General features: G+C 46.4%; 1 protein-coding gene across 2 annotated transcripts in view; it reads right to left on the bottom strand.

The window, feature by feature from the left end:
• LOC130283840 (uncharacterized) overlaps positions 1–13,736 on the bottom strand; it is a 119,201-nt gene that overhangs the window by 69,394 nt on the left and 36,071 nt on the right. Inside the window, exons 8-12 of one of the 2 annotated variants that reach the window (XM_056533413.1) lie at positions 13,174–13,554; positions 9,669–9,956; positions 9,007–9,348; positions 1,559–1,593; positions 1,450–1,513 (exon numbers count right to left, since the gene is read on the bottom strand). In XM_056533413.1, coding sequence (XP_056389388.1) covers positions 1,450–1,513; positions 1,559–1,593; positions 9,007–9,348; positions 9,669–9,956; positions 13,174–13,554 — 1,110 coding nt within the window. Of the gene's footprint in view, positions 1–1,449; positions 1,594–9,006; positions 9,349–9,668; positions 9,957–13,173; positions 13,555–13,736 lie in introns of both variants that reach the window. The other variant, XM_056533411.1, reaches the window with a different exon arrangement.

Below are 13,736 nucleotides of genomic sequence, written 5' to 3'. Positions count from 1 at the left end.
TGCAGTAGGAAACAAGTCGTCCTGGGAGTCAATATTAGAAGTAGAGCAGGAAAAAACCTTCAGGTATGGTGCTGCAGACTCTTGTAGACAGATGAGGCGGATGCCAAAGGTAATAGGAAAGTCCTTACGCGTTTCGGGAGGATCCCTCCCTTCCTCAGATCCTGATCTGAGGAAGGGAGGGATCCTCCCGAAACGCGTAATCTTGTCCATTTTATTGTTTTTTTAATAAAATGTCCTGCTGAGGACTTTCCTATTACCTTTGGCATCCGCCTCATCTGTCTACAAGAGTCTTCAGCGCCATACCTGAGGGTTTTTCTTGCTCTACTTCTAATCTTGCAGCATTAGATCTTACAACATTAGATCTCAGAGGTTATCTTCCAGAGTTCAATAGTTGAAGATGAAAACTTTACAAAAAAAAAGAGACCAGGGATGATAATGTTCCACCTGGCTGCCACATCCAGAAAAAACAATTCTGTGCTCAGCTTTCCCAAACTCCCTTCAGCACAATGGCGATATTCCAGCACCTGCTGATTCATTACAACCCCCCTCCTCTATGAGCCAAAATCATTTGGGGCCGAAGTCCTGGGTCCAGAGGCTCTCAGGCCTAGCCCTATATGCAGCGGGGGCCAATGTGCGGCACCTGTTGGATACCTCCGCATGGCTGAGTTGAGTTCCGGCCTCTCCAGGCTGCTCGTCAGGGATTGATCCAGGGCAGGCTTTCATCCCTCTGCCGTAGGGCCTGAGCCAGGCGGCCAGGCAAGGTGGCAAGGTGAACAGGAGGGAGGAGGGAGCGAGGCCAGAAGGACGGGAGAACAAGGAGTCAGACGGAGCGGCAGGAACTACGTCATCCTGCACATGTACCTCCCCTCGTGTGTGTATGTTTAGATATTATTTCTGTTAGTCTGTGTGCTCCCTTACAGTATCCTGACTTTGACTGTATTATAGTTTGATTTGTTGAACCTTACTCCCCTGACTTATTTAGGAAAGGGTCAGTAAACGTGGTTGTTTATCCGCTGCCTAGGGCAGATAGGCAAGTAGGCATGGAAAGGGGGAGAGGGCGAGATAAGTGTTGCATTCCTTCCCTGCCCATACGTGACATTATGATCTATAAATGACCAATATAACAACCTCATATTTATGGGGATATAACTCCAGTCCACTCCAGCATAATAATAATAAGGTGTATGGTGATAATCCCTTCATTGACAGGCAGACATTATCAACAAAGGCTTCTAGACATATGATTTTAACTTAAAGGTAGTGGCTGGTTTTATTTTATTTACTTATTTTTATATTGTATTAGGTAATTCTGAGTTAATACAGGGGTGGCCCCTGTTCAGAACATTCATCAGAGAATAGCTCCAGAGGGTCTCTATCTTTATATGGAGCACATGACATGTTGGTTATACTAAGAACCTCACACAAAAAACAAATAGTTCAAATACTCACTTTTCTGTGGTGTTGTTTTTGGTGCTAAGTCCTTGATCTCATTCTGAGGAGGAGAATCAGTTTGTACTATTTGAGGAGGAGATTCGGTTTGAGGAGGAGAATCAGTTTGATTATTTTCTTGAGATGGAGCTAAGATCTTGAGATCTGCAAAACACATCACACATACATCTTACAGCACTGACCTGAATATGTTTCATGTTGCAGAGATTAATGTCAAGTTTGCATCAAAAACAATGGCCCAGATTTACTATTGCAAATGTGCCAGAATTTTGGTGAAATTTGTGCCAAAAGCCATTTTATAGGACTTCTGCCCCATTTACTATGCATTTTTGCACTTTTCTGCACTGCATGAAAAGGGGGTGTGGTTTCATGGAAAAGCAGCATGAATTTAGATGCGCCAAAAAGTGCATGCAATTCTGGTATAAAATTTGCAGTGTGTTTCAGCAAACTAATAGTTGGTGTAAACTTAAACTAGACAGTCTGCAGATGCACCAGATGCATTAGTCAGCCTGATACACTGGACTAATTCTGGTGCATTTGAAGTCTATCCGTTTACCTTTTCACTGTCTAAGAATTAGATTGTTTTAATAAATCTTGCCAAAAAAAAGGAAACTTTGTTCATATTAAACAACCACCGTCAGAAGAGAGAGTCCAGGTGCCAACAAAGTGATGCTGTCGCTGGCAAGGTACTTGAATAAGTCTGTTCCTTCTTAAAATAAGGAGATTTTTTAACACTTACCGTAAAATCTCTCTCTCGAAGGATCCATTGGGGGACACAGACTGTGGGTGTATGCTGCTGTCTCTAGGAGGTGTGACACTATGGTAATAAAAAAGGTCGGCTCCTCCCAGCAGGATATACCCACCTTCAGGCTCTGAGCTAATCAGTTTAAGTTCCAGAGCAATAGGAGGAGACCAATAGGCCAAAGAAAAATCCAACACTGTCCGAGAACCACAAGAAAAAACACAACTGAAACACACCCTCGGACAGAGAACGAAAGAGAAACCCAAAAGGGTGGGAGCTGTGTCCCCCAATGGATCCTTCGAGAAAGAGATTTTACGGTAAGTGTTAAAAAATCTCCTTTTCTCTATCGGCTCCATTGGGGGACACAGACAGTGGGACGTACCAAAGCTGTCCCTTGGGTGGGCAGATAAGCAGTCAGGCAGACGGCCGATCCACTGCCGCCTGCAACACTTTACGACCCAGACTAGCATCAGCCGATGCGAAAGTATGAACTCGGTAGAACCTCGAGAAAGTGTGCAAAGACGACCAGGTAGCTGCCTTGCAAATCTGCGAGGCTGAGGCTCTATTCTGGAGAGCCCAGGATGCCCCAACAGAACGGGTAGAATGAGCTACAACCCTGAAAGGAGGAATCTTCCCCTTACAGCGATAGGCTTCCGAAATGGCGGACCGAATCCACCGACAAATGGAAGCAGGTTGTCCCTTGCGACGACCTTCTGTAAGGACGAAAAAGGAATCACACTGACGAAACGAAGAAGTGATGGAGAGATAAGACCAAACAGCCCGAACTACATCCAGCTTGTGTAGTAGGCGCTCCTTAGGATGAGAAGGAGCAGGACAAAAAGATGGGAGGACAATGTCCTCATTGAGATGAAAGGCCGAAACCACCTTAGGCAAAAAGGAAGGATCTGGCCGGAAAACAACCATGTCCTGGTGGATCACCAGAAACGGAGAACGGCAGGAGAGAGCTGCCAATTCAGACACCCTCCGGATGGAGGTGATGGCAACAAGAAACGCCACTTTCCAAGAAAGGAGGCGGAGAGACACCTCTCTAAGGGGCTCGAAGGGTGCACCCTGAAGGGCACTCAGAACCAAATTGAAGTCCCAAGGGGGAAAGGGTAACCGATAAGGAGGAACAGCATCTGCCACTCCTTGAAGGAAGGTCAGGACATGAGAATTAGAAGCCAGGAGCCACTGGAAAAGAATAGTAAGGGCTGAAACCTGACCTTTAAGGGAACTGAGAGACAACCCCAGTTCCAAACCCGACTGCAAAAAGGAGAGAAGACGGGGAACCGAGAAGGTTACAGGGGAAAAGTCCTGAGCTTCACACCAATGAAAATAAGACCGCCAAGTACGGTGGTAAATTCTTGTGGAGGAGAGCTTATGAGCCCTGAGCATGGTGTGAATGACTTGGGAAGAGAACCTGCGGGCCCTCAAAACTGCGGTCTCAACCGCCATGCCGTCAAATGCAGCGACTGTAAATTGGGGTGGCAAAGAGGACCCTGAGAGAGCAGGTCCGGACGGAGGGGAAGGCGCAGTGGAACGTCGTCCAGGAGCCTGACTACGTCGGCGTACCACAACCTTCGGGGCCAATCTGGAGCTACCAGAATGGCGGGGACGTCCTCTATTTTGAGCTTCCTCAGAACCCTGGGAAGGAGCGGAAGGGGAGGGAACAGATAGGGTAGGGCAAACCCCGCCCAAGGAATCACTAGGGCGTCCACAGCCAGAGCCTGAGGGTCCCGAGAATTGGACACAAAAGGAAGGATCTTCCGATTGTGTCAGGTCGCAAAGAGGTCCACGTCCGGAATGCCCCAGAGGTCGCAGAATTGCGCGAAGACCTCTGGATGTAGGGACCACTCTCCGGGGTCGGGTGAGGACCGACTGAGGAAGTCCGCTTCCCAATTGAGCACTCCCGGAATGTGAATTGCCGAAATGGCCGGAACCTTGCTTTCCGCCCAGGTGAGAATCTTGGTCACCTCGGCCATGGCTGCCGAGCTGTGAGTGCCGCCTTGTCGATTTATGTACGCCACAGCCATGGCGTTCTCCGACTGAACGCGGACAGGACGGGACTGAAGACGGGACTCCCAATGAAGAAGGCAAAGAAGAATCGCCCGTAATTCCAATATGTTTATCGGAATAAGGGTCTCTCGGGGAGACCAGAGTCCCTGAACCGTCCAATCCCTGAACACTCCGCCCCAGCCCGACAGGCTGGCATCAGTTGTAACTACCTGCCAGTGAAGGGGAAGAAATGACCGCCCTGGGAGAAGAAGGGGGGGGGGGGAGCGGAGCCACCAGAGCAGAGACTGAAGGACCCTGCGAGGGAGGACAATCTGATGATCGAGGGACAGAGGAGACCTGTCCCATCGAGAGAGAATCGCCAGTTGAAGGGGAGCGGAAATTAAACTGGGCAAAGGGTACGGCCTCCATAGTTGCCACCATCCGACCCAGGACTTCCATACAAGTGCGGATGGGGACTGAGACCTGGGTCCAAAGGGAGCGGACCCCCGACAGAAGCGCCAGATGTTTGTCCGGCAGTAGGCAAATTCGGGCAGAAGCTGTGTCGAAGCGAAGTCCCAAGAAGGCTAGAGACTGGGTAGGACGGAGGACTGACTTGTCCCGGTTAACCATCCACCCGAAGAGACCAAGAGTGTGGAGAGTGACGTCCAGATTCTCCAGAGTCTGGGCTCTGGTTGGAGCCTTGATGAGAAGGTCATCCAGGTAGAGTATCACAGAGATTCCCCTCGACCGTAACAGGACCCTCACTGGCGCAAGGATCTTTGTAAAGACCCGAGGAGCCATGGCCAGACCAAAGGGGAGGGCTACGAATTGAAAATGCCCCTCCGGAAGCGGAAATATTGGCACATGGAGGTAGGCATCCTTGATGTCCACAGATGAAAGGAACTCCCCTTGTTCCAGGGACGCCACCACCGAACGAAGAGATTCCATTCGGAAGTGGCGGATAAGGAGATGACGGTTGAGACACTTGAGGTCTAGGATTGGTCGCACAGAACCGTCCTTCTTGGGAACCACAAAAAGGTTGGAATAGAAACCCCCGAAACCGTTCCCCTGGAGAAACGGGAACGATAACCCCCTGGAGAAGCAGAGGCTGGAGAGCCTCTCGAAATTGCTTCGCCAGAGAAGGAGACCTGGGTGCCCGGGATTGAAAAAAGCCATCCCTCGGAAGGGAGGCAAATTTGATTCGGTAACCGTTGGACACCACGTCCCTGACCCAAGAGTCCTGAACGTTTGAGGTCCAGATGTCTCAAAAAAGTAAGAGACGACCTCCCACTCGAGAAAAAAATGCGTGTGGGGGCCTCACTTCATGCAGAAGTGGGTTTGCGGTTGCCAGATTTGGGCGCAAAACGGCCGGACCAGTTGGAGTCCGACTTCCAAGACGGGTGTGCCCGGAATGAGGTAGCCTTCTTATCCTGCGAAGGCGCCTGCCCGGACCCTGGCTGGAGCCAGAGGTCCGAAAGGACCGAAAGGAAAAGGACTTCCTTTGGGAAGTAGGACGAGCCTTATTTTGAGGCAACAAGGAACTCTTACCTTCCGTCGCCTCAGAGATAATCTCATCAAGGCGCTTGCCAAAAAGACGGCCACCCGTAAAATGAAGCTGAGTGAGAGACCTTTTGGAAGCAGCATCCGCATTCCAAGCTTTAAGCCACATAGATCGGTGGAGAGCCGCTAGGTGACCCACAGCAAAGGCAGAATAACGGGCTGACTGCATGGAAGCTGCACACAGGAAGTCCCCAGCTTTAGAGCATTGGAGAGCCAGAGCAGATAGATCCTCTGGGGGGGATCCCGCTAAGATATCCTGATGGAGCTCTTGGCACCACTCCGACAGGGCCTTGGACACCCATGTCGAGGCGAAGATGGGAAGAAGAGAAGAGCCAGCTGCTTCAGAGGCAAACTTCGCTAAGGATTCTACCTTCTTGTCCGTGGGATATTTGAAGGCAGCGGCATCTGCCAGAGGCAGTGTAGTCGCCTTAGAGATACGGGAGATTGGTGGATCCACTGAGGGAGGGGAAACCACCTTTGTGACAAAGTCCTTGCCAAATGGATAACGTTCTTGAATCGTCTTGATTCCCGGGAACCTCTTATCTGGATGTTTTCATGCAGATTCCAGAATGTTGTCAAAGTCAGTGTGAGAGCTGAACCTTTGAGGTGCTGGCTTAGCACGATGAAAGGATACTCCTGGAGTGACATCCGAAGATCCTGGGTCCTCTAAGTGAAAGGTGTCTCTTATGGCTGTCACCAATGAGTTCACCGTTTCAACTGAATCCGAGCGGTCCTCTGAGTCAGATGCCGGCTCGGAAGCCTCGTCCACCAGTTCACCGGGAGAATGTGAATGAGTAGAGGCAGTCCTGGGGGGGTGCGATCCTGACCGGGTACGCGGCTCTGGTGTGGCAGAGCGGCGACTCCGAGAACGTCCTCTGGAGGAGCGACGTTTGTGCCCAGATGACAGGGGGGCGGGACCCACAAGGGGAACGCCCACATCTATCTGAAGACTCAATGGAAGAGTCAGACGAGGCACCCCTAGTACGCTTGTGAGAGCGTGAAGTATGTGGGGACGAGGAGCGGGCCCTCTCAGAGGCCCTGCGCAAGGAAGACCCCTTCAAGGCGGACACCACTTCCCGGGAGGACTCAGCCACCGAACGGGAGACTTGGGTCAAGTCAGCCATATACTGGGTCAGGGAAGAAACGCAGGCTGGTGGAGCGGCTGAATCCACCGGAACCGAAAGGGCATCAGGGGGTACCAAGGGGTCTGGGGGAGCAGTGGAGCAGGCAGGGAAAGTGGGCCCAGTAGAGCCAGGCATCTTGGTATTACAGTGCTTACAGACAAAATAAGTCACTGACAAACCAGGTTTCTGTTTAGAGGGAGGAACAGCTCTGGGTATGGACATAATGAGATAAAAAGAGACAGGAACTTTCTCACCCTAGTCTGTGTCTCCTGGTAGCTGCAGTGAGGAGAACTCGGCTCCGTGCAACTATAGTGTAAGAAACTGGCCAGCCAATAGTAGAGAGGGGCGTGCCTGAAGCAGAGGCACTAACTAATTGGCCCTTTCTAACTGAAAATCGCACCCACGGCGCTGATTGGAATCTACTTCGCGCCTCTGAAGAGCTCCGACAGCCCTGTGGGAGGAGCTATGGACTGGCCGAGAAGAAGCTGTAATGGCGCCCGCTCCTTGTCCCGAGCGCACATGTAAGCCGCATATGCGCTCGGGGAAATAGAGCGGGCGGCCTATACGCCGGCAGAGGCTGCCGGAGAAAGGGAAAGTAAGCCGGCGCTGAAAGCCACGGCTGTCAGCCGCATATAAGGCGCTGCTAGAGAAGTGAAAGTAAGCCGGCGCTGAGAGCGCCCGGCTCGTACCAGCGCCGCGGCTGTCAGCCGCTTATAAGGCGCTGCGGCAAAAAACAACACACACACCACAGTGAAGTGCCCAACGTAAAAAATAAATGACATGCCCCCTAAGGTGCCACTGCTCCCCCAGAATAAAGTCCAGCCCCATAACCTAAAGGTGGGCCAAAAACAGGGGGTCTCCAGAGGTTGCAAGACCGGACCTAAGGAGAAAAGGGGGAAAGTACTTACCTCAGTCAGAAGAACTTACCTAATGGAGTCTTCAGTGAAGTCTTCAGTCAGCTTTAGTTACCTGCATTACGCCTGGCTGCTATGCGCGAGCGAGGCGAGCAGGGAAATAGGGGGACCCGGACCCATGAGGTACCAACCCAGGCGCGGACCATTGGCGAGGGGGGGGGGGGTGAACAGCGCATATATGCAATGTCTGTGTCCCCTTACTCGCAATGGGGAAACAGGGAACCGGAGTCCCTGAGTCCCCACCTGAAATCAGGAAAGAATAAGGAATAAAAAAAAACTAACACGTCCCTAACTAGGAAAGCAAAAAAAATCAGAAGACCTGGTCTGGAGAATTCCAGACCATGTCCACCTCCTTCAGACACTAAGCTTAAACTGATTAGCTCAGAGCCTGAAGGCGGGTATATCCTGCTGGGAGGAGCCGACCTTTTTTATTACCATAGTGTCACACCTCCTAGAGACAGCAGCATACACCCACGGTCTGTGTTCCCCGAGAGCCGATAGAGAAATAAGACTTTTATTTGTATACCAAATTAAAAACATCATGAGGAACAAAAATAGCGTAAAAACATACCTTATGCCTTGAAAAAGGCATGCACCGAAACGCGTTAGTATGTTTTAATGCTATTTTTGTACCGCCTGATGTTTTTAATTGCATATAAATTAAAAAAGGCTTATGTTTTAAGAAGAGTGTCTTGGAATATTGAAGTACTTTTAGCTCCTTCCTGGGAGCGGACTTCATTCATTTTAATAAATCTAGGTCAATGTGTCTTCTTTCTGCAGTTCCTGTTTGCACCATGAGGCTTTCTTTCCCAGCTTTGTCTTCACAGAAGACCTGAATGTGAGTGATGGTCCATCTGACTTTAGGAACTGAATTAATTTAGGGCTCCATATTAATTTGGGGCAATATGGTTGACATAATACACACAATGAATGCAGACCTATTTGACTCTATGTGAATCACCTTAAAAAATTAGCTGATTTCATTTGGTGACTCCACAGTCACTTGTAATATCCTTATAATGTACACAAGTCATACATTATCACTTATGCATTCTATTATTTTAAAGGTTTTTTGTCATCTAACTTACAGAGTGAGATTCCTGAATTTTAGATGTGAGTCTTAACCACAGTGGAGGCTCATAAATATTAATAATTTATAATAAATGAAGTAATCCATATAGGAATAATAGTAGAACAATTTGACAATCTCTTTCAGAATCACCTTGTATACAGAGGGGTCCGGTGCTCTTCTTTGCTGGTTTCCCTAGACTGGGATGCTCCGCTCTGAAGATAAATTCTGTTTCTTGGTCGGTGACTGATGGAGTAAATTTTAGGCAGGATTTATATATAAATGTGTTATCCTTCTGCCGCTCCGGGGTGATGTCTGAGATGCTGTATTTATTATCATGATCCAGAGGGAATAATCCCTGATCGTCCTTCTTCAGCCACCGCACATTCAGCACATCGGGGAATACATTAGACACCTCACACTTCAGTGTAGCTGTGATACCATCCAGAAGGTTGGGAACCTGAATCTCTTGTAATTCTGGTTTCCATGGAAAATCTAAAAGACAACAATATAATATATATATATATATATATATATATATATACACAAGTAGATACAAATAGCACATCAGCATGAAGGACACATAAGCAATCTACAATGGTTTATAGTAGGATTTCACAAACCATTTTTCCACTAAAGTTTAATATTAAACTTCACTACATATTCCCCACCTGCTGCATCTACCTATGAGGTTTATATCTAGAGCAGCGTCCATTCATGGAAACCCCACAAATCATCAGTAAAATCATGTAATAAAGTGAACATGTTCCCAGCATTACTAATCAGTACAGAGTAGGGCTCCGTATACTTTATACCTTTATCCACCGCACAGATCTTCCTCCACTCCCAGCCGTCCATGGACTCGTGGTTCCAGGAAACCATCACCATGGACTGTGGGTCTTTGAAAAAGCTTCCAGGAAGTTTATATTCGCTCTGTACGCTGTATGTGCCATTAGTATTCTTAACTGTTTGATCTGAACTTGGATTTTCGTTCCATTTTATCTGGATATCAGAAGGATAAAATTCCTCTATATGTAATGCGCATAGGACCTCACCCGAATCAGTCAAGGATAATTTTACGGGGTTCAGTACTTTGGGTTTTACTGCAAAACAATGCAAAATTATTCAAAAGTGAAAAATCTATTTTAATAACATGCATTAATAATATCTATATTCACACAATGGACGTCACTATAAGGATAAATGAGCAAACAGACAGAGGGGAAACGTTTCCAAATTATGAGGTTCAGGCATCTGAAGGAGGTTGGAGAAATGTACATAGTTCTCTGGGTGATGGATGTACACATGGTGGCGGGGTGTGTGGTGCAGGGCACATGTTGTTACCCTAGGGGCAGATGGCATTTACCCCTTGTATTCTTGACGCCAGGGCGTGGATTAGCCTATAACCACCAGAAGGTATACGCTGGATCCTGGACTAGGCACAGGGGTAATAAAGACTCCGATGCCAAGTTACGGACAATGGTAGCTTTACTGAGGGTAGACAGATGGTAAAGTCTATACAGTTCAGCCAGGGTCCTAGGAGGTGACCAATAACGCAGAGACCTTAAGGGCTTGCTGGGACTTGTAGTAGGACTGGACAATTGAATGCAGACCACGTTGACTTCACAGATGACAGAGACTGACTTGACTTGACTCATAAAGCTGTGACTTTAGCTTTATGACTTTGGCTGTAGTACTTGACTTTGAGGTCTCCAACACTCTGTACACACACACTAGGCGACTGCACTGGACCTCAGCAGGAAGCAAGAGCTAAGAGCCAAGAGAGAGAAGCTCCACCCAGGGATTATATGGGGGAGACTAGCAGGGAGCCCATAGGTCACTCTTAAGATCACCTGGTCACTGGTACCTCCTGGGTAACAATCACATGACATATCACATGGTATAACTCTTAAAGCAGCATTACATTTTATAACACTTTACATGGTAAAACATATTTACAATGGGGAAACAAGTGCAGGGGGCCTTGGGTACACTGAAAAGGAGGCTGCCTGACAGGACAGCAGGAGCACAGGGCAACACCTCCTGTACTGGGCCACCACATAGACATGCAACAAGAGACCCTTCATCCTTCTCCTTTAGGCTTCGTTCACACATCAGAATTTCCCCATAAAGATGCAGAATTACAGCCAAAGGATGTGGTCGCGGAATTCCACATCTTTCTGCATATATGCGGAATTCATGTGGAAATTCCGCATTAATTCTCTGAGTATGAAAAATGGGGCTTTTCTTTCATTGCTTTGGTTACATTACATGTGGAATCCACACAAATTCTGCACGAAATCCGCACAATATCTGCATCAATTCCGCATTTGGGCAGAGAAAATAAGCCCCATTGATTTCAATGGGATTCCACATCAGAATTCCGCACAAATTAAGAGTAGGACCTTTCTTTATGCGGAAAGCAGAATTTCTGCAGTGGAAAGACCATTTTGGAAATTCTACTGTGTGAATTGGACAGCGGAATCACATTAAAGTGTATTAACTGTAAATTTATGCAGAAAACAAATGCAGAATTAGATGCAGACATCCATCCAGAATTCCCTTTGTGTGAACATTGCCTTAGTTATCTATGACCTACGTCTTCTCACTCTACTACCAAGAGCAACAGATGAGCTCCAGACCAGTTACTGGGAACTGGCAGTGTCTGCGCCTATATGACCATGCAGTGATTTTATAGAGCAGCACTTTGCCTGGATCACATGTTTATTTTGCTTTCACCTTTTCTGGCCTCTGAAGAAGCAGTGCTTTTCCTTCCACTTCTCTTTTTAATCACTAACCTGACTAAATTGTCTTAAAAACTGTGTTAAAATAAAAGTTAATATAACAACATAACAAAAGTAAAAGTCAACGTAACAAAAGATTTCTGATCTTAGACCCCTTATGCAGCACCCTAAAAAATGTTTCCCAAATTTTTTTTTATAAGAAATGAATCAAATATAAATAAAATCTGCAAAATATTTAAAGGGTTTATCTATGAATAGCACAAAAGAGCTAATTTCTTTCAAAAACCTCTCCCTGTCTGTCTCCAGGTTGGGTGCAGCTCAGTTCCATTGAAGTGAATGGAGCCAAGTTGTAATATCAGACACAACCTGGGGACAAAATGGAGCTGTTTTTGAAAAAAAATTGCTCTGTTTTTCTATTCCTGGATAACCAATTTAGAGCTGCAGATTTTTTGCTGCAGATTTCAATGTAAACTAATTGACTGAACACGGCTTCAAATCTGCAGCTTAAAATGCTGCGCATCAAATACTGTATGTGTGAATAGACCCAAAACTTCACTTAAAATTTACTGAAGAATTTAAAGGCGTACTCCAGCGGAAAACAATTTTTTTTTAAATTAACTGGTGCCTAAAAGTTAAACAGATTTGTAAATTACATCAACTTATTTAAAAATCTTAATCCTTTTAGTACTTATCAGCTGCTGTATGCTCCACAGAAAGTTGTGTATAACTTTCCGGCACCAGTTGATTTAAAAAAAAAAAAAAAAAAAAAAAGTGGTTTCCACCCTTTAAAGGGGGTTTACAGGGAAAATGTGTTGATGGCCTATGAACAGGGTGGGCTATCACCAGCTAATCAACATGGTGCCAACACCCTGTACCCCCACCTATCAACTGTTCTGTACTGCCACAGCACCTGAATGAGAAAAATGTATGGCATCGGCTCCATACATTACTGCAGTTCAGCCCAAATTGAAAAGATTGAGACCTGTGCTGTGCCCTAACGGCACAAAAAAAGATCAGATCTGTACATTGTTTACAATTAGGTGCCCCAGCTGTGCAGATTAGCTGATCAACAGGGGTACAGGGTGTCAGCACCCTGCCGATAGCTATTGATGGCCTATCCTGTCTATAGGCAATCAATTAATTTTCCCTTTAATTCCTATGTAAAACAAGACACAATTACAAATAAGTTGCAAAGTGAAAAGTAAAACACAGGCTAGGATTACTCGACAACAAATCATACAAAATTACATGGCCAAAATATTTGTGTGATTTGCTGTATCACAACTTATAACCGTCTCAATTTGGAGGAAAAAAAAAAAAAGAACCGACGAGAAATCTAAACAGGTCTATGCTGGCAAAGTTGTGAACAACGTGCAACTTTTGACCAAAAATCTAATGCCACACTGCAGTCTTTATATTGCACAAGTCACCATGTAGCCCTATTCTTACTGTTCATATACTAAACCACAGGGGCATAAACCATTCTGCTACTTCATATTGGCCTTCATACCCATTGTCACTTTATAATATGTACACATCAGAATTACTTCCGTTCCTAGTATATAATATTTCTCACCATAAAGCTGTTTCTGCTGAAATGTCTTTTTCTTTTCTCTCCCATCACAGGTGACTCTGCAGCTTATTGTGATATTTTTGTGTTTAGAAACAGAAGGTGTGAAGCTGAGACAACTGGTGAGATCCATGAGGCCCGGTGTATCCGACTCTTCTGTTCTCTCTCTATGAGCCACATAACCAGGACACTGGCCGCCATCTTTTCTCATACCCAAACCTCCCGAATCCTCACATATTTCTTGTTCAGTCCCATCTTTTCCTGTCACTGTCCAAATCACCTGGGTGTTCTGTGTACAGTATGAAGCTCCAGAGTACAAGACCACCTTCTCCCCATCATACCACTTCTGGGGGCCCTGGATGTTGTTCACAAAAAACACTTGGACCTCTGTGAAATAGGAAAATAAATGGAATTGGCTATTTTTATATTCTTTTGGTTAGCTTAAATTTCCTCCAAGAAAAAAAAGAAAACACAACAAACTTTACAGATCAAATTTCCTGTTAAAAATAAAAAAAATCTTTACATTGTGTGAATTCTATTTATCCAGCTGTACTAATGTGCATAGATTT

This window comes from Hyla sarda, chromosome 8 (assembly GCF_029499605.1).
Source record: "Hyla sarda isolate aHylSar1 chromosome 8, aHylSar1.hap1, whole genome shotgun sequence".
Taxonomy (NCBI): Eukaryota; Metazoa; Chordata; class Amphibia; order Anura; family Hylidae; genus Hyla; species Hyla sarda.
This window is presented reverse-complemented; position numbering and strand designations above follow the sequence as displayed.